Source organism: Phocoena phocoena, chromosome 9 (genome assembly GCF_963924675.1).
Source record: "Phocoena phocoena chromosome 9, mPhoPho1.1, whole genome shotgun sequence".
Taxonomy (NCBI): Eukaryota; Metazoa; Chordata; class Mammalia; order Artiodactyla; family Phocoenidae; genus Phocoena; species Phocoena phocoena.
In genome coordinates this window covers 37,782,982-37,805,175 of record NC_089227.1, presented here as the reverse complement: position 1 = coordinate 37,805,175, position 22,194 = coordinate 37,782,982, and the positions used below count along the sequence as shown (strand labels likewise).

The 22,194-nt window shown below is 34.0% G+C and overlaps 1 protein-coding gene across 1 annotated transcript in view; it reads right to left on the bottom strand.

Annotated features, from left to right (window-relative positions):
* Positions 1–497: 497 nt before the first annotated feature.
* MEOX2 (mesenchyme homeobox 2) overlaps positions 498–22,194 on the bottom strand; it is a 63,870-nt gene continuing 42,173 nt past the window's right edge. Inside the window, exons 2-3 of the mRNA XM_065884005.1 lie at positions 15,905–16,077; positions 498–1,901 (exon numbers count right to left, since the gene is read on the bottom strand). Coding sequence (XP_065740077.1) covers positions 1,677–1,901; positions 15,905–16,077 — 398 coding nt within the window. The 3' untranslated portion in view covers positions 498–1,676. The remainder of the gene's footprint in view (positions 1,902–15,904; positions 16,078–22,194) is intronic.

The window sequence follows — 22,194 nt, the reverse complement described above, 5'->3', positions numbered from 1 at the left end:
GATCATGCATGATACAAAGTACATTAAGTTAACATAATGCTTGACTTCTTATATTGGTAATGTCCACTAGGACTAAGAATTCTGATTAGCTTATTTTCACATCAACAACTCTGGGTATTTTTACTTAGAAACAATCACTGGATAATTCATCTCTATTTATACATAAGCTCAAAAATGTATGACTGTGTTGTTTCTCACATTGTGGTGAATAATATTACTTTTTCTCCCACTTTTGTCTTTGATTTCATAAAACATACAAAGAAATCTATTTGGCATATTCTTCAAATCAGGGAAATGGCTTACCACATGCCTATTCTCAGATGCTTTTTTATTACACAAGGATTTTTTTCAGTAATAAAAAAGTTCAGAAATTTAAAAAATGTAGATGATTCACTAATTATGATCATCTGGATTTACACAAGTGCAGACGAATTGGCACTTCAGCATTATCATGAAAACCTGTAAACATTTAGGAAATCACTGTAGGGAGACCAAAGTTATTTACAAAGGATCATTTATTAAACACTTTTTTTTTACAAAATACAAAGATTGTTGTTCTGCATGAATACATCATATATGAAAAAATAATGTGTTTTTACTGAATTTAATTTGAAAACATTCAGAATTTTACCTTCTACCAACTTGAGGAATCAATTTTGTTTTGCAACTTGTCTACCATGGCCAATCAGGGGGGAACCCTTTTTCTTGTTAATTAAATCATATTCACAACAGCTAACATTTTATAGAAATAAAATCAGACAATGTCTGTCATACAAAGCTCTTTCTGCAAGTAACTGATTTGCCTATGATCCTAAATTTTTTTTCCAAGCTATATGATAGGAAGAATTGAGGAGCTAGGTAAGTTTTATAATAATGTATTAGCAGCAGTTGATAGAAAATGCAACATAAGATTTGTTTTGTCTGTGGTACAAGAATATGTCCTATCAGACTCTAATGTATTTTTCTCTACTCAAACACAAGTAAGCATGTGCTGACTGTTTCTGGGATGACAAAATGTATAAAAAGACAAGAAGCTGGCTCTGGCTGTCATTGTGAGTGCCTATTTTCATCAGCTAATACGAATGCATTGCTAAACTTAGTGAAGACAGTAAAATGACTTAAGGGTAATATATACAGAGTTAAAATACATTTTTTAATCCACTTAAGAGTGATTTCAGGCACTGTGGCTGTTCAGGATAAAATGTCTCATGGTTTATTCTTGATAGTAGTGTAATTGTCAGTGCAAGCAAGAGCAAATACCTGCCCACTGTCACACACATGACCTCGGACATCTGGAATGTTCAGAGCAAATGCACCTTCTGCATCTTCACTCTGGAGGCACCTTCAATGCACATGTCTCATAGTTTGCTCTTGATAGCAATTTAATTTTCAGTGCAAGCAAAAGCAAACACAAAGCTGCTCACTGTCATACACAGGACCAACACGTCTGCAATATTCAAAGCAAGTTCACCTCCATCTTCACTGTAGTAGAATCTTTAATAAGTGGCACTTAGTGTAAACCCTCTATATATCATGAGAAACAGACTCGAGATGGCTGAATTTAATAATATTAAAAATCACGGTCCTAGTCATCTCTCTGTGTAAACGATGTTCGAAGAAGGCTTGCCATCACAACATTTCTTTCCTGAGAATGGAGCTGATCCCCTCCGTGTATATCATAAGTGTGCATGCTCTGAGCTGTGGTCACTGTCGTGGCTGTCTTCATTCGCTAGAGAGTCCCCTGTTTGTTGGAGAGTGGCTGCACCGATTCCCGAAAGCTCTGAAGGGAGAAGTGTTCCTTTTTTCACATTCACCAGTTCCTTTTCTCGAGCAGCAGCTCCTTGCTGTCCTCCTTTTACTCTCTTCCACTTCATTCGCCTGTTCTGGAACCAGACTTTCACCTTTAACGAAGAAAGGGAGCAAACAAAAGAAAGCACGAAAGAAAGTTAAATGGACCATTTTATTCTTCCTTTTTGGTCATCAGTGAAAAAAGTAGCTTTTCAAAGGCTTATACAAACACACTATGAAAGAGTGAATATGAAAATAAATCAACATTGAATTTAATCATGTCCCATGTTCATGAGAATAATTCTAAAACTTTGAGAAGGTACCAAGGACTATATTTCACGTTTTATGACATACAGTATAAAAAATAGATGGGAAAGTACTCTATCATTTTAGGTGGTTCAAAGGTATTTAGCTTTATAAAGAGTTTCTGTGAATTAGAACTAACATTTAATAATTGTCTGGGTCAAACAACAGCCCTCCTCCAGCCCCGGGCTGTCAATTCCTGAACCCATTTAAAAAATGCTCAGGGAGGGCCTCCCTGGTGGCTCAGTAGTTGAGAGTCCGCCTGCCGATGCAGGGGACACGGGTTCGTGCCCCAGTCCGGGAAGATCCCACATCGGCTGGGCCCGTGAGCCATGGCCGCTGAGCCTGCGCGTCTGGAACCTGTGTTCCGCAACGGGAGAGGCCACAACAGTGAGAGGTCCGCGTACCGCAAAAAAAAGCTCAGGGAGCTACTGATGAAGCTACATCTGGAAGGTCATTCTGTGCCGCTGCAGTCCACGGCTGCATTCCCAAAGCTTTACCTGACCATTCCACCTCAGAGTGAATCCATCTTCTTTTGAACTATGCTTTTTTTTCTGCCCTTAGTACTTTTATTTTACTTTACATATATGTGATTCCAATGATTTCCTCAAAACACGATCGAGATCCAAAATTTTCACTGATACTTGTTAATTGCTAATACAGAGATTGTATATTATGTTAGTCTCATCAGCTTTGTAGAGACATGCATTAAATGACCATCCATGACCACAACCATAATAATTAATGGCATCGTTTCACCTTCTTGTTTAGGAGGAACTGACTTCCTTTCCTGCTGCACTTCTCATCACTGTATATTCTTATTAGGCTAACTATTCCTTTTACATTGCATTTCTCTGTCTACCCCACTCAAAGTTACCACAAGACTGAATTTTGTGTTTATCATCCCCAAGCCCTTATTTGAAACAAAGAAATAAACAGAGACAACAGCTTTTTTCACTACATGTGACCCTAAAGAGTACTGTTTAATTTCGCCTGTCTTTTAGATTTATCGAAATGGAATGTTTTTAACTATAGCCTTCTTGCCTTATCCATGTTGATTCAAGGGACTGCATTCATTCATTTTTCATGACTGTATACGATTTCATTGTGTGAATATATCACAGTGTACCCATTCTCCTGTTCATGGACACTTGAACAACTTGTTTTTTTCCATTATAAATGATGCTGTTATAAATATTCTTGCATTTGTGTCATGATAAACATGTGATAGAACTTCTCTGAGTATACACTCAGGAGTTGCCATCATACACAGGGTGTATGAATGTTGAATTTAACAGGATAATACAGAAAAATTATTTTCTAAAGCTTCATCAATTTAACGCCCCCCCCCCCACAGTCCGGGGTGTAAGAGTTCTTACCAGTCCACATCTTTGTCAATATTTGGAGTTATCAGTCAGTTTTTTTCCAACATAATGACTATAAATGTTATCACACCATCTTAGTTTGCATTTCCTGATTACTATGAAGTACGGCATCTTTAAGTGTTTATGGCCTATTTGTATCTCTTCTTTTGTGAAATGCCTCCACATCTTTGGGTTACACTGAGTTGTTTTTGGATTTAATTTCATTCCTTATGGACTCTTAAAATATGTTCTGAATGCTAATTTAATGCTTTGTGGTTATATGGCTGTTACTATAGTCTCTCAATTTATAGTGTGTCCATTTCCTTTCCTTAGAGTATCTTTTGATGATCAGAAACTCTAAAATTTATTATATTCAAATTTATCAATTGTTTCTCTTATGGCTATCTTTTTCATGTTGTCTTTCTTTCTTCTGAGACCATTAAGATATTCTTCTTTGTCTTCTAAAAGTTTTAAGGTTTGCATTTCAAATTGGAGTGCTCAATCCATGACGTACTGATTTTAGTATATACTGCAAAGAAAATTTCTAAATTTACTTTATTCCACGACCATTTAACAAATAGTCCACCCTTTTTCCATAAATTATTGTTTTCAACTTTGTCATACATCAAGTTTCCATTTACACATAGCTTTATTGAAGCACTCATTCATTATATCCTTTTGACAAAACCGCAGTCTTAATTATTATAATTTCATAGTAAGTCTTTATATCTGGCAGAGATAGTTCTGTTTTATTCTACTCCAGGAATATTTTGAATATTCTCCATTTTCATTTTAGAAACAATCTCAATTTCTGTAAATGCAGAGTGCTAAAGAGAAAGTAAAGAGAAACATATTACATTTCTAAAGATGTACTTATTTTAGTGGTCTTCAAATCACAATACTCCATCAAAATTTGTACAGTTTTCTCAGCTGCTGGCACCAAAAAACATTTAAACCAAGTCATTTCTCAACTCTGGATTTTCACTGTTCTATCAGGCCATAATTAAAATCTTGTATCTTACATTATCCATACATATATTAATCCATTTAACAATCAAAAATAAGAAAATGTAGGAAAAGATTGCTTAGAAACGCAGAATATGTAGTAAAATAGACTGAATAAAAACAAGCTGATTGGTGTTCTTGTATTATTATTACTTAATAGCCAAATGACAAGCTGTGATTTTTAATCACATATCTACCTAGGGCTAAGCCCCTATACTGATAGGTGCTATATATGCATTTTTCAAATACTCAAATTTTTTCCTATATGATTCCTATTTTATAGATGAGGCAGTTGAGACTCAAAGGTTAAGTGACTTGCCTAAGAGTACACAGATGGGAAAATGTGGTGCCAGAATTTAAACCTGGTGGTTTGTTTGGCTCCAAATTGATTTTTTTTTTTTTTTTGGTTTTGTTCCTGTTATATTTCAAACTCCTGCTTTTTAAGCCTTCAGGTTAGAAAAGTAAAGAATAAAAAGTATGTGAACTCCATCCATATGATTACTATCATTCAGGTAATTCTCCTACTCAATATCATTAGGTTTGTAAATATGACAGTATTTTCCTGTACTGTAATTTAGGTAATTATACTACTCAATTTAATTACCTTTGCAAGTTTGACATTGCATGTTTCATTAGATCTTTTCCACATGAGTTGGGCTCTACTCCTGGCTTCACTTCTGAGTTTCTGTGTGAATTTGAGAAAATTATACTTCTCTCTGCCTCAATTTTCATATTTGTAATATTGGAATAATGAGCCTTTCAAGATTCTCCATAGGGACATTTTCTCCATGGACAATTCCAGATGGAAGAAACACATCATCATCATTGTCACCAAAGAGTGAAATATCCAGCCAAAATAATCTTGGCAGAAAATGGGAGGAATAGACTTCTTTAAATCTATACTTATTTCCTTTTCTGGGAGGAGGGGTGCATTAATTCTATAATACTCGTATAAAACCTGTTATGTGCAATTCTAAATGAGAAAAATGTAAGAATATGGTATTGATTTTAGAAACAGTATAGGTTATTTTGTGTTGTTTCCTATGTCTACCATGTGAAATTTTGCCATTTCATTTTCTTAAACAGACAAATGAAAGACTTCAGAGTTTTCAATAGTAGCTATGTATCTATCTATATATATGGATATATAGATATATGCATGTATATGTGAAAGCATTTGATGATTATATAATAAATCTAATAATTCTAATACCTTTAGGTATTTTCTTGAGGTATTTCTTGAAATGCCTTGAGGTATTTTCTTAGTTCAAGCTACATATTTGATACAGGAACTCCGTGAATTTAGTAATGGAACAAAACACAGAAACAGATGCATGATGAGTACACCACATAAAAATGGGAAGGAAGAGTACAGAACTTCAAAAGTCAGTGTGTCCAGTTGTATTTTCAAATATACTATAAAATATTGGGATGAACTGAAATAAGGAGAGGAAGATTTTGGGGAAAAGCATACGTTTTTCTACAACCATCACAGTATTAAAAACAAATCTATAAAAGTATTCTGGATTATGTCAATATTGCCATTAGAATAATAACTCCATGGTTTTATAAATAAAGAAACTTTATAGTTTAATTTATTATCACTTAATAATCCAGCTTCATTGGCTGGATTGAAAAAATACTTTTGTAAGATAGCTAAAGAATAATCATTCAAATGCCTGACAATTTTTAAAATATGCAAATTATTTTGATTAAAATTTGCAAGTGTGTTTCATATAATAATCTGCACTTATAAACTAAGTAGAGTAAAACTAATCTTGTGTTTCCTTGGTGACTTGGAATCTGTAGTCATTCATTCATACACTCAATATTACTGAATGTTTAGTAACAGGTAAGAGGGGTTAGATTGAGGAATGTGTACAAATAAATAAGAAATAGTTCCTGCCCTCAAGGGCAGTTTACTGACTGTATATGAGGCCTTTGGCATATACTGAGGTGAGTAAAGATTAGCTTCATCTTTTACAGAATATCCTTAAACTGCTTGTTGTTGTAGCTGGTGTCATTGCTACTCCCCTAATAAGAGGTTCCCCCAATGGTCCATGAGATGGCATGAACTCTACCCCTACATTCAATGTCCCACACTGTTTTGCTGCCACACAATTATTATAGCAAATGATTTCTTTCCTCTGGGAATCTCATGCTCTTGTTGTTACTGGCATCCTGTGTGTCTCTGAATTTTTTGTTCTACTAACCTAGGGTAGTACCTTAGGTGCTAGGAAATTGGATCATCAAATATTTTGCATACAACTAAAACAAATCTGTCCATCTTGGAGTATGATATATAAATTTTGTGAACTTTTATTATTTTACTTGGGCTTAAACTCAATTTATCTCCTATCGGCAATTTCTCTGGAAATGCTGGTTAACGAGTTTGTTTGTTCGTTTGTTTTTAGTATTTCCTTTTTTTAAGATTGGATCTAGGGCAAGATTCCATATGAAGTATGTTTTGTTACACAGTATGATTAATAACTCAGATAAAAATAAGTTCTTTCTCCCACAAGAATCTGAGTAAGGAAAAAATACCATTGTTCATGAAACCAAAGCAATATGAACCGAACTTACAGCCTCTTAATATTTCTGCATGAAGGTTAATATTTTTCAACAAAATCTTCAAAATAAAAAAATAACAAAGGAAATAATAGCCTGCAGGATTAGTAGTAAATATTTAAAGCGCTCAGTTATAAACCTTACTTTTCAGAACATCTGATTATTATGAAGCCTCACTTTTTAATCCCCTAGTTTACAAGTATTTAGTATTCACATTGCCTGGATAATCAAACTACTATTTAAATAAACAGGAAAACATTTTTTCACATCTTGACTCTCGTTACTGAAGAAAGCAGCTAAGAGAATCTTACTGTAGCTAATTTGTTTAAATGATATTTCAGAATCTAGAAATCTAATTTTTCTCTTTAATAAAAATACTGTAACTGAGAATCATTGTACTATTTGCTAAACATTCGTTTTATCTCTTTAATTTATTTAGTCATTCACATATGGCCTTCTATGTATAAGTTCATAACACCTGTCCTTGAGGGTTCACAGTATATCAGGAGAACACAAATGAAATATGTAGCTGTATTGTCATACAAATTTCTAAAATGGCCAGAGGCAAACTGGTTGATAGAAAGTAGAATCTATATAATGCTATAACCCATATTTATAGACTACCATAAATGTCTGTCTTTTGAAGAAACAATCATAACACGTAACATCTGGATGAAAACGAAATATTTCAGTGACATATCTAGATGTCTCTAAACATCTGGAGTTTGTAGATTTAATATTTCAACTGTTTCTATTTGTATATGAACACTTGAAATACTGTAAACACTAACAAATATTTACTCACATCTTTAATATGTGAAAACATGCAAAGGAGTAATTGTATGAATATAATTTTATCACAGGTGTGATTAAATTTGATCATGGCGGCTGATCTAGTAAACCTACTGTATCAGTAAATGGAGCCCAGTAAGATTTATCCAAGTAATTCAGTGGCAAAGTCAGTGGTTAAACTGAAGAATTAGAACCAAGAATGCTCTATAAGGTAAGGATGAAAAATGGGGGAAAAGAAAGCTTTTTTACTCTTCCTGTCTGAATAGATTTATATCTGATTAAGAGAAGGAATTCCTCGGCTATTTCCAAGAAGCACGTGGGAGCTACCGGCTGACTGCTGTTTCTATAGCAGTGCAACAAGGGGTTGGAACGTGGGGTGTGTGTGTGTGTGTGTCTGTGTGTGTCTGTGTGTGTGTTGGGGGGTGAAGGGGGTTAGGACATATTCCATGACTAAAGCCTGAATCCCTGTGTAGAGGACTGCCACTCACCTTTCTCCTCTATTTTAACACAATGTTTAAGACCAGGAAATCATTTTCCGGCCTCTAAAATTTTCAGTTTCAAAGTCTCTTTTTTTCTTTTTGTACTTAGAATGCTTGAGAACCAGGCTCACTAAAACAAAATGTAGTCATAAAACATTTACTATTTCACACGACTTTGAACAAACTGAATACGCATCAGCCATTGGCAGCCGTGGGCAAATAACATGTTGAACAAGAAATAAACTATTTTCTAGGCAACAAATGAAATTCTCCATAATAAATGGTAAAGCAATGGGTACTATTACAAGCCAATCATATGTATTATATTCTCCTTAACAAAAATGCAGCCAGAGTAATCATTCACATGACAAGCAAAATTCTTAGAGGACTGACCACTTTTAAATTTGGCCCTTTAGAAATGTCATAGTAAATGCTAACAATTATGCCTCTTTTGTCATACCTGATGAAATTCAATTCAAATGACCTACTTTATTAATATGAATTTACAGTGAAAATTCACTACACTATTTCCATACAAGATTAAAAAAAACAGATACATCTTTTAGTTATTCTAAGTGAAATACTGTTTAGCTCAGTATATCATGAGTAAATGACTTCAGCAAATCTAAGTGGAAATATCAAAACTAAATTAGGCATTTTTCTCCATTACTGTGTTAACAAATTCCTGAATAGCAATTCTTGAATACATGGAAATTGTGTATTCTGACCCACAGCTGCTACTTACCTTGTTTAAACTACTAAGATCAACCAGAATGATGACCTTTGCTCACAACATCTTGCCTAATCTCTGGGATAACGTTTAACAATAGTTAGCAATATATCACAATCAGTATATACAATTTTAAGAAATGAACTTTATCCTAGCCACTGTCTAATTAAGTGAAATCTATCAAATGTAAATATTTGACTGAAACACAGAAACTCACCATTCTTATAAGAGCAGTAGAATATTGGCAATTCTTATGATTCAATCTAATTAAATATTCTGATTATTTCTTGACAACTAATTTCAAGATCAGAATTCATGTGAACCTTCACTACACTTTTATTAGATTTTGGGACTGTCTCCAAAATTATTCTAAGAACTTATAAAGGCAATTATTACTATCATATGAATATACACTGACCACAAAAGTATTCAGTAATTTCAATAACTGGGAAAATTTCAAAAAATTGAAAAAGAACTGTTCAGCATAAGAATTAGAAGTGATAAAGAGAAATGAAGTTAAAATCCATCCTAAGTTAGATACATCTCCGGTTTTCATGAGGAGTCATGGAAATAGGGAGTTAATTGGTAGAATGTCTTTTATAGCCACATTCTCTAGAAATTGTCCATTATTAGATCTGTATTTACTATTTTATAGATGTCATAGAACATATGCAATGCTCTATATACATTTTTAGATAACAGAACATCTCTTTAAAGTTGAAGATGTTAACATAAAACTTGAACCAGCTTCTCAAAATTTCCAGAAGCTTCTTAGTTTTAGAATTCATTTTAAATTACATGAAAAAAACGTATATGATCGCAAGGATACTGTGGAAAAGGAGTAATCTTTCATTACTGAAGATTTTTTCTTTAACATTACATTTTAAGTGATGATCTGTGTTGCAACGCATATGTTTCAGAATGTTACTGTCGATTTATTGATTAAATGTAAGTTAATTATTTGTTTCCTTATTGAGGAAATACCTAAAATTAAGACTCATTTTATATGTGTGTGTATATACATATAGGTAGATAGCGATGTATCTGTACATCTCTATGTCTATCTCTCTATTCATCTACCTAAGAACGTTTTAAAAAATAGATTCTTTACATACTCTCAAGGCTGGTTCAATAAGGGTGGAGTCTTATTTTTCTGATTTTTTTCTACATTATTTCAAACTTGGATATTTACATTGGTAAATGGTTAGGGTTCAATTGTTTATTTCTCAGCCTTCTACTTTATACAGCTAATATCTCTGAAAATTAAGTTAGGAGAGGGTGGAATTGTTAATCTTCTCTTTATAGATTTTGCTTTATTGTTGATATTCTTAAATTTTACATCATAGCCTTTGTTTTGTGGAACCTAAGGCACTTCTGAATGTGGCTTTTAGAGCTCACCACACATTGTCGATATGCGTTTCTTTAAAAAAACAAACAAACAGCATCATTCAGGAAATATCTCTTTTTATTTTGAACTAAGATTCCATTGCATATTCCACCATCAAATTGTCCACCCTATTCTACCCCATTTTTCCCATCCGAGTCAAATCATATTTAATATCTCAAATTAGCAGGCACACCATGATTTACGCAAAAGAAATATCTAACCGTTACTCTATGTGACTATTAAATACTACTCTAAAGAAATGAGGAAATATCTAAAATCACTGGCTACACAGGTATTCTTGGATTACCTTGAATAGACAATATGTCTGATCTTGGAGACATAATTTACTACCTAAGTAACTGAAAGTATTCACAGAAATGTATAGAAATAAACCTGCAAAGGGGAGGGATTGCGCAAAATTCTGAGTAAAACACAAAACCACTGTTTATTTGGCACAGGAAGAATTCTCCTTCACAGTCATCCAAAAAATGGACGTCTGTTTGGAAAATACTTGGCATTGAGCCATTTAATGATTTATGAGTAACAAACAAAACAGAATCCCTCTCATTCCCACTAATGTAATATGATCCAACTAGGTGGGATTTTCCATTTATCTTGGCAGAGGTATCATGAATTCAGGCTGTTTATCCTGGTAATCTTAGCTTACAAATTTGCCACATTGCACCTTTGATTAGCTCTGTGAAATGATTTTGTGAAAAGGAAGGATCTCCCATTCTTTCTATATTTGGCAGCCTTAACTCTATAAATATGCCCATTTTGTCACTCCTATAGTTTTATGCAGCTGCCTTCCCTCTTCTTCCCATTGTGAGACATTAAAAATTTGGCATGAGCTTTTTCCAAGTGTATCTGGATGGATGAAAAAGCAGAATAAGCTCGTCAAACTTAAAAAAAATCTTGGGACAGGAGGGTCTTCAGACTGACTGGCTCTTCAAAGTATTCCAAGTGGGTCTGCCAACTGAGGATTATTAGATGTTGACTGAGAAGGGTATATGAGAATATGTTGTACACTTGAGGCTGTAAATTAGAAACTGGAAGGTTACTAGAGCGGTAACTGTTCCACAAAAAAACACTATATAATTAAAATATTTAAAGCTCAACTTTGTTCCAGTGTATCCATTTTTATTTAACATAAAACAATTTTCTTTAACACTTAACTGCTAACATGGAATTCCCTTTGCAGGATAAGCCTCTTTTTCTCCTTCTTTCTTCTTCCTCTTTGGCCCGATGGAGTTCAAAGGGGATTACAGACTTCCCCTACCTGTATAGGCATTGCATTATGGGAGACACAAACATAAAAGTCCTATTTCTTTGGAGATTTCAGAACTATTCTTCAGGTTTGAAATTTGAGTCCCGAGTGATATTTAAGGATTTAGTGTACCTTACTTTTCTCTAAAAGGAAACCTAATCATTATTGCAAATATTTATAATCACATGTATGTGGCCCATCAGAGCATTGTGGCAGGTATATTGATTGGGTGATATAAACAAGGGAGCAGTGTCTACAAATAACATGTCAATTATACATATACATATTTTATAGGCAATTATGTAAATTTTCTAAATAAAATTACATCTAAAAACTGTTTCTGGTTATAAAGTAGGTTTTCATTTAGGAGAAAGTTATTTCTTGTGAAACAATTCTGCTATTAATGGAAATGATTCAATATTTGTTGTTTTTTCCCTTTACATTATTAGAACATACAAGTTCTTCTATATTTGAATTTTGACAGGCTTTTAAAAAATCAATAAAAAAAATTTTTAGGAGATTAAACATTCTATTAAAGTTAAGGAAAACACTGAGCAAAATGGAGTTAGATATATTCTTTGGTGTATACATTTAAGTTACTTTAATAAATCTCATGTTATTTTAAAGTATGGAAAAAATCTTGCAGCAGAATGGCACTGAAAAATTGTACATCTATAATTAGAATATTTTACATGTGGAAATCCTATAAAAGGGGAGTTATTTAAGATTTAATATGTCAAAATATAGATTACATAGGTAAGTATGTATGACATTAATGCAAAATCAAAGTAATGGAATAGCTGTATCTCAATTAAAAGAAGATGAATGCAAAGGGTTCGGTTTATAACTCTATGTTTATAATTTTAAAAGCCCAACCATGAGAAAATAAACTGAAAATATCTCACTGGGATGAGCACTCTGGCATCTTGGAGGAATATGCTTTCAGACCTTTAAGAATAGCAAAATTGATTGACAGCATACAATATTTTTCTGATGAATTTAGCATAGTAAAATTCAGCCCAGAATAAAAGCCTTCAGATTCTTAATTTAAGATATTGAATGTGCACAGAAGTAGAGGAAAAAGACACGAACATTTGGCATAACCAGAAACATTCTCTCAGATGACCCTGTCATTCCTCTCTTTTGATATTCAACACTCATCACAATAGTGAACACTTGTTCAATTTTTGCTTCTTCCCTGAGTTCTACCAGACTTGTCCAGCTTATTTTAACAAGATTTTATTTCTATCATTTAGCTCAACAAATATTTGTGTTACAAAAGGATTAACTCACTATGCCTTGCATAGCAAAGAAGCTTTCCCCCCCTCTGGGTGATAGATTTGTTTTATAGTTTATGCTAAGATTTCTTTCACATTCATTGTGACACATAAACCTGAGTAGAAGAAAGAGAAGGTAGTTTTAATTTCCATTTTATGCCTTGGAGAGACTGTTACTTGCCTAAGAATACCCAATTCCAATTGGCAAATCTAGGATTTTTGTTCAGATTTTTCTCATAACAATTAAATTTTTTTCTGACTAACAAAAACTAAAGACATAATTTTGATTGGGAATTTAGACTCCACATGCATCCATCATATTTTCTTATTAACTTGCAAAACCGTTAATAGAGATTTATAGGATAAAAAAACTCTTCTACACAATACCAAATTTTGAATTCTTTGAAAACCTAATAAACTCTTAGTGTTTGTTGTTGTTATTTTTTCCCTTTATGAGGCTATAGTTAGATTGTTTCCCTAATGACCTTCAAAAAATTTTGCCTTCCTTCCATGTGTCTACTCCCATAGGCGGTCCTCTCTTACAATGACACGGAACTTGGTCATATGATTCACTTTAGACAATGGGACATTAGTAAATATGATGCAAGCAGAGGCTTTGAAAGCCCTTGTATGTTGGCGTTTTTCCTCTAACTACTCCTGGGAATGCTTCTACCACCATTTGTGAATCCCAGGGAGCCTATTAGAAGATGAAACCACATATGCAACAGGGACAAGATGTCCCAGGTGAGGCTGCCTACACCAACCAATTCTTAGTTACCCACCAGCTGACTACAGTTCAATGAGGGCTCTAGGTAAGGCCAGAAGTAGGCCAATTGAGCCCAGTCAGAATCTTTGATCCTCAAAATTTTGAGCAAATTAAATGTTGGTTATTATTTAAAGCCATTAAGACTTTTGAGTGGCTTGTTACACAGCAAAGGCTAAGTGATACAAATTTTAAAGGGACCCTTCTGAAAAAACAAACATTAAAATTGTGCATGTGTGTGTATATAGTGTGTGTGGGTGGGTATGTATATATATGTACATAAGTTTTTCACATAATGGCTTCTGATTCTTTTCCAAGAATGGCAAGTCAGTTAGAAAAAAGAAGAAATACCCAGAATACCTTCAAAATTCCCAAACCAAATTTACAGAATTTCTCCTAAAAAGACATTATTCTTAGTCAAAAGTGAGACCTCTGCTCTATGATCAGATAATGACAGGTAACCATAGGACATTCCCAGAAAAGAAAGCACAGATCTTGACTTTTCTCTAGACTAAACACAGTAATGCATCCCATATTTCTGTAGATTACAAGCAAACTCTAGTTTCTTATTTCCTTTATGTATCATTTAAAATATAGTTTCATTTCCTAGAATTCACTGTCTCTATACAAAAACATTAATGTATAATTCCACCCTCCTTCTTTTTTTCTGTTTCCAGTAAAAAAAAAAAAAAGCAAAAAAACAGAGGTCTGACAATGTAGATTTTGGATCCTGCTTTCCAGCACGCCAAGTGTATACTTATGGAGGGAACTTTGTATGTGAAGTTCAAGGGAATGAAAATGTTGTGCTCCATAACTTCGGTAGTGGTCGTAATATTTAATAAAATATAAACTGCCAATAAATAAAACCACATAAAAGTGTTCCTCTGTATATTTTCACTACCCAGAATTATCCTACTAAAACCTGAAATACAGAAATTAACAGAAGGAAAGCAGATGATTGAAGAAGTTGGATAAAATAACTTGCTCTCCTAAGATAGTATTCATCTGTCCACACCATGTTGATATTTCTTTGCTTCCAGTGGGATCCCTGGAGGAGGTGCGTACAGTGGAAGAGGAAATGAGACTCTACTCCTAAGAGTGCCAATCAAAACTGCACTGTCCATAAAGATGTTTGCCTTTGCCTTTCAGGAATGTTTTCCTAAAGATTAGCAACTATTAACCATCAGTAGGGTAGATTCTCCTAGGGAAAATCAGAATCTATATAAGGAGTGCTCTGGGAACACTACTGGAGTAAATCATATGCCATTCAATTAAAATACAAGAAAGGACCTAAAAAGTAATTAATTAAAAATATTATTTAGGTCTTATTAACTGGTGTCCACAGGTCACTAATAATTTCAAAGTGTTCTCTAAATGAGTGGGTACCAGAATTTTGAATTTCTGAGACCAATACAATTTCAAAAATAGTTGAAGTAATGGGGTAGAAATGTTTACCAATGATCTATGTAGCCTTGCTCCCATAATTTCCCAGCTCCCTTGAATTTAAGTGGTACCATTGACTATTTCCGGACATTAGAGTGTAAATGGAAGTGACATGGGTCATTTCCAGGTGAAAACATTTAAAGGTCAATGCATGAACCTCCAACTCGTTCTTACCTCCTGTGGTTACCAAGGACACCACATGTTAGGATGCCAGAGGGTCACATTGGGTCCCTGAGTGATTATTTGGAGTGCTGGACTCGTAAAGTTAGTATGGAGAGTGAACAAACAATGAACTTTTTTCTTATATCACTGAGGTTTGGGGGTTAATGTGTAACATAAACCCTACTCTGAGCAATAGAGGAAACCAACATGGGACTGCCAACTTTCTATTGTGCAAAATAAGGAGATTTTAAAATATAAGCAAGTAAAATTCCTCTCCATATGCCGTCATTATATAAAAGAAATAATATTTTAAAATAAAAAAATATAAGAAAGGTACAATCACAGAACAAAGGATGATTCCTTAAACTGAATAAACGCAGTTTTCTATAAAACATGGCTATCTTATTCTTTCTTAATTTTGTCATTTTGCTGGGCAAAAACTTCATCATGAAAGAGAAAATCTGTCTTCCCAATGATATTTAAGAACCACAGAGCTAGATATTTCAAAAATGGTGGGAGAAGACTGTTGACCCAAAGCAATTAAAAATATCATATAATCTCAATATCCGACATTACCTGTCTTTCAGTGAGATCCAGATTCACTGCTATCTCATATCGCCTCAGTCTGGTCAGATAATTATGATGGGCAAATTCTGCTTCAAGTTCTCTGATTTGCTCTTTGGTAAAAGCTGTCCTTTCCTTCCTGGGTTTGCTATTGACTTCTGACTTGTAATTTCCTTCCTGGGAGTCTGAAAATAAAAGAGAGAATTAGATTTAGTTCATTCATTTAAGCATGTTCAATCATATCATTCATACCAGAAACATTTACTGAGTAACTACTTTTCCAGGTAGCGTTAGACATGATAAAAATTGAGAGAGACCAAAGACAGTGAGACTTATCTCAACACGGTGAGATAAGTTTCTTTTTTTTCCCATTGTGCCCCCAAGTGACTCACAACCTAATTGGGGAAGTGTCTGGTTTTCTTCTTTTGAAATAGAAACAAAAAACTTAACTGCTCTTAACATGCTGTTATAATAACAAGATAAAACAAAGCCCCGCTAGAAAACAATTTTATATCTGAAACTATTCAGATATAAAATTTCTTCTAATAAGTTTTTCAACATAAATTCTTGAGGTCTAAGGATGACTAAACAGAGTGATCCTAAGAAACAGTGGTGACTCAGTATGTGACTATCTGAGCAATTCAAATATCTAGCAACTGGACCATAAAAGTCAGTTCAAGCTCAGAGTAAGCATACGTGTGTGTGTGTGTGTGTGTGTGTGTGTGTGTGTGTGTGTGTATTTATTGTTTTTTAATTTCAATTTAAGTGCATTCTCCTTGAAGGCAATAGCAATGCTCTCCTTTTATTTTGAGTAATAGTGCAATGTGGAATCTATAAATACAATTTTGTTCATTTAACTCAAAATATGAAGAGAGTTTTAAATGTTTTTTCCCTACATATGAGATAAACATAAGATGCACAACACCTAAAATTAGGTACCCAAACACCAAATCTTATAATGCCCTGTAGAAAAAATCAAAATTTACAGCAAGCATATCATGCCATCTTTTCTTCTAAGAGTTCAAGACATAATTAACATAGAGTTATTTTACTTATCTTCATAATATCCCTGAGGTGTAGGTTAGAAGATATTCTTAACATACTGAAGAACAGAACGTGTGTCTATAATGGAAAAAAATTCTACATATACAAAGTAATAGATAATCATACCAGCTCTAACAATTCATGTCAAATTTACCTCAGTGAAATATCAACATAATCAAGATAAAGTGGCATGTCTGTACTCTCTCAAAAATTATTTCAGTTTTCTAATTATTTTTGAGCCTGTACACACAAATAGTGATGCCTTTACCAGGTAGTGATACAATGAACTCTTCTATGAAGCCAAATGAGAAAAATGATATAGGAAAAATGACGGTCAATCACATTATGAAGTGTGACATTTTTTTAACTGACAAATATAGTATGGTACAGCTTTATGAAGGACCTTTTAAAGCAGTACTTGTTTCTTCATCCAATGATGCTTAAATATGCTATGTACAAAATATTGTTTTTTTTTTAGTGTTCTTTTCCTTTCTGTCTGGCTGGGGGAAGTCTAACTAAAGTCAAGAGGGGTCTGCATAATGGAAATCCTCTAGACAAGGTGCTCTAATGTAAACAGTTTTGATTTGACTCTTACCAGAATCTACGCTGGCCAAATGTAAAGTTTTCTAGGTCTAGTAGCAGCAGTGGCAATAGGTTTGCATCAAAATTTTGGCATACTTGGCCATTAATTTCCTGTGAGGGATCACAGGGCATGTTTCACTGACTGGCACACTGGCATTGTCACAAATTCTTTAGAATTCACAGACCACATTTCTGGGCTTGACACATAGTCCTGTGTTGACTGCCTCCCCACCTTGACAGGGCAGTCAGGGCTTTATCCAGTGCAAAAAGTGGTTTGTGATATGTTAGACACAGGCTGAATGTATCTGATTGTAAGCCACTGGGACCAGATGAGCTATGGATTAGAAGATGTGTGAGTTCTCAGCTAGGCTGTGTTTATACCATATGAACTTACCAGGCTCTAAGTGGAACCTACATTATCCACTTTTTCAAGCCACAGATTTGCCAACCTCCACATCTTTGGTTCATTTTGCTATTCTAATATTATGTGAACAAAACTTTCCGATGATTGATTTCTTTTTTTTTTTTTTTTAACTTTTCCATCAGCTGTACTGGCAGAGGCAAACTCAGTCACAGCCCAGAATATTCAGATAAGTCCCTCTCACAAGGACTCATGTTCTCACGTGAATCAAAAGTATATTTTTGCCAGTTTGGAGCCATGTTTAGTCTGAAATCTGTGGCTGATTATTCTTTATGTGGGGACAATGCTCTTTTCCCTTCAGTAATGCAACTCTGGAAACTGAAAGCAAAGCCAGGGCATTTTTTCTCATAAGCAATTCAGTTGGAATGATTCATGGTTAACACATTCCCTTATATAAGCATGAATGAACAAATTCACATTGAGGAAAGTCTATTAAGTTGTATTTATTTTTGAAACCGATTTCTTTTAACTTTTGCAGTATTCAGCAGTACTTCAAAAATGCCGCAGACACACACAAACATACAAAACTTGGGCCAGTTCTTGGAAGAAGGGTTACAATGCAGTGGATCTACACGCATGCCCACTGAAACTAGAAATATACAAGAGAAGGTTTATACATCCAGTGACTGAATTTGAACAAAAGTCTGGCTATAATTCAACATGTATATCCAAAAGCAACTTACCAAGTGCCTGAATTCCAAACCGAAGTAGCTCACAAAGTGAAATCCAGTGACTAAAATGATGTGAATTGGGCACACTTACAATAAGCACAAATGGAATAGTTATATTGTAATTAACATGACACTGAGTGGGTATGTGCTTCTTGAGTTCATTACCTAAAAGAGAATGTCAATGTAGCTGAGGTAGCACCCATGTCAATTAATTATGTGGGCACTTTTATCCTTGGATCTGTGATTCTGTTGTGGTTTCCACCCACGATGATCCCACTTTTTCTTTCCTGTGAAAAACATGCTCCTTGGGATTGCATTTCTGGACTTATATTTTCTTATAAGAAAACATAACTTATAAATATAACTTTTAAACTTATATTTTAAATCTTGGATTTAATACATTTTTTGAGTTTTTCCCCCTGTATTTTGCAAAGTCCATCGTTTGCTGACCCTGAAGCTTCTACTACTATCACCTGACTAGCTTTTCTTTGGTGGAAAACGGGTGACAGCCTTGGACGAGGCTTTTGGCAAACTGCACATTAGCTTCCATCTGTTTCCCAGCTGTTTCAACTGAGGCAAAACTCCCTCCGTTTTCTTCAACCTCCCATATCCTATGCCAAATGGTAGGTGTTGAGGGGGGAGTCTGGAAACTGCCCTCCTTTCTTGCCTACAACTGCAAACAAAATGTCACCATCTGTACAGTACATTGCAATGTAAAATAGTACAATTGTTGTTTCTCGTCTCAGATACTTTAATGCACATGTGGGTGCACTCTCACACTCCCTCACCGCTTGGAGGAAATGTTGACTTATGTGTTCAGGTATAGTTGGCAGTCCCAGTTCCCTAACCTTTTGCTCCCTGGGACTATGCTAATGGAAGAAGTCTGCAATACTTCCGTGGAGGATAAAAATTGCCCTCCAAGGATCGTTTCTGTCTAGCATTTAGAACTTCTCCACATGTGACTTTTTATTTCCCCTAGTGCAAGAGGATGCCAAAAGATAATAATGTTTTACTGACGACAAGTAATGTGAGGGCTTGGTCTGTTCACTAGTGGCACAGAATGCCTTTTAGCAAATTTAGCAAAAGAGAAATAATAAAGTATGATTGAGTATATTTTTGGCTACCCTGAGTAAACTTATTACCTTGTTTAAATGAAGAACATAATTTACCAATGTCTGTAAAATATCAAAATGTAAAGGAAGGTCTCCATAGCTTAGACTAAAATGAATACTTATTTCATATTCTGAAGAAAAAAATGAATACTAAGCCACTGTCTATTCTAGTGCTTTGCAACTTCTTGTGTTAACGTTTTGTAAGCTATTCAAAATGAGAGATATTCTGTTATTATTAACAAAGCTCCGCAAATAGTAGATATAGGAAGCTAATAATTATATTTATATAGGCATAGAGATTGTGGATAGATGTAGGGTAATTTATAGAATAATCCTATTGATGCTAGTAATTTTCACATTTAAACGGGAAATTGCCTTCCTTATGGGAAACTTATCCAACTTGCTGCTCCAGCTTCTTAATGAGTGGGCATTTCAGCCTTTCCAGATTTTTTTTTTTTTCAGAGTAAATAATCTTCCCCAGGGGTTCTTAAATCCTCTAGGTGATCCACTCTCCAGATACGAGAACCACAATCATAGTGAGCTACTATTACTAATGAATGTGGCTATTATACACTGAGGTATGTAAGGGAAAAAAAGGATTGAAAACTACTATGCTAAATCTAGAATAGAAATTAGCATTGAAAATATCCACTGTTTCTTATACCATTGATGTGAAAAATGTAGAGCTACTATAACAGTTTCTCTTATAAAGCAAACCCAAATTTCAAAGACCAAAAAGAAAAGAAATTTCCATTTTTAGTAACAGTTTAGTAATAGTAACAGTTGTATTCAACCTGCAAAAGTCATTCTATGGGCTGGACCAGTGATTATCAATTGGTCAATGTACTCTTTTACCATCCAGCCTCCCTCTTCACTGCCTCCTTGATTACTCATGGGATTGTCTAGTATGCTTTCAGGAATGAAATAAGTCAGATAAATCTCACATTAGTGAAACTGAAGATATATTTATTTTTATTACATTTGTGTTGCCAATTGTATGTTTTGAACAAATAATTTATAAAGGATACTCTATTTACTTCTGTTAAAGGCATTTAGGTTCTTACTTGGTGGGAGATATTGAAAGATTAACTGTATATAGCTAAAACTTATGTAATAGAATAGTTACTATTATGTCAGTAAATTTTAGTTTACAGATTTGACTTTTTCCCAACACACTTGGGCATAATTTTATACAACTAATTCTTAAAGTGAGAAAAATCAAAATTCAGTGTACATGACTGTGTCAGTATTTAGCATTAGCTACCTACATAAGCAAATATTATAATTGGTAACATTACAGAATCATACCACACGATGTAATTACATAGAGGAAAAGAGTATGAAGACTTGAGATACTTTATAAAATCTATGTATTTTTAGGTCACATTTTAGAATGAGAGCAAAAGAGACAGACATAATAGCACAAGATTGTTCTTAAATTAGTACCAATTTAATAACTTAGTATGAATCTGGATATAAATAATTTGAAAACAAATACCTCAGAAAATACATAAAAATAAAATATTTGGGTCTCTTAAAGTCACCCACACCTTATACATAGATGTTTCCCCACAGTAGGTAATAATCTTACCTTGGCATTGCATTGTATTCCGAGGATAAACTGGCAAATATTATAACAAAGTCCTTCTCTTTGCTTCCTCCCTCCTCTACAATTTTAAGATGATAGCAGTTATAGGAATTTTAGCCAATTTAAAGTAGATACGGGCATTTTAACAATATTAATTCTTCCAATCCAGGAGTACAGGATATCTTTCCATTTATTATGTCTTCTTCACTTTCTTTCATCAATGTCTTATAGTTTTTAATGTATAGGTCTTTCACCTCTTTGGTTAAATTTACTCCTAGGTATTGATATTTTCTTCTTTTTGATGTGATTGTAAATGAGACTGTTTTCTCGAGCCATCTTTCTGATTGCTCATTTCTAGTGTATAGAAATGCAACAGAGTTTTGTATATTAATTTTGTGTCCTGCAACTTTACTGAATTCATTTATTAGTTCTAACAGTTTTTTTGGTGGCGTATTTAGGGTTTTCTATATAGAGTATTATGTCATCTGTAAATAGTGATGGTTTTTACTTCTTTCTTTCCAATTTATGTCTTTTACTGCTTTTTCTTTCCTAGTTGCTGTGGCTTAGACTTCCAATACTATATTGAATGAAAGTGGCAATAATGGACATCCCTGTCTTATTCCTGATCTTAGAGGAAAAGCTTTCAGCCTTTTACCATTAAGTATAATATTAGCTGTAGCTTTGTCATACATGGCCTTTATTATGTTGAGATGCATTTCCTTTATACCACTTTGCTGAGAGGTTATTTTTTAACCATGAACAGAAGGTGAATTTTGTCAAGTGCTTTTTTTGCATCTATTGAGATGATCATATGATTTTTATCCTTCATTTTGACAATGTGGCCTATCACGTTGATTGATGTGCAAATGTTAAACCATCCTTGA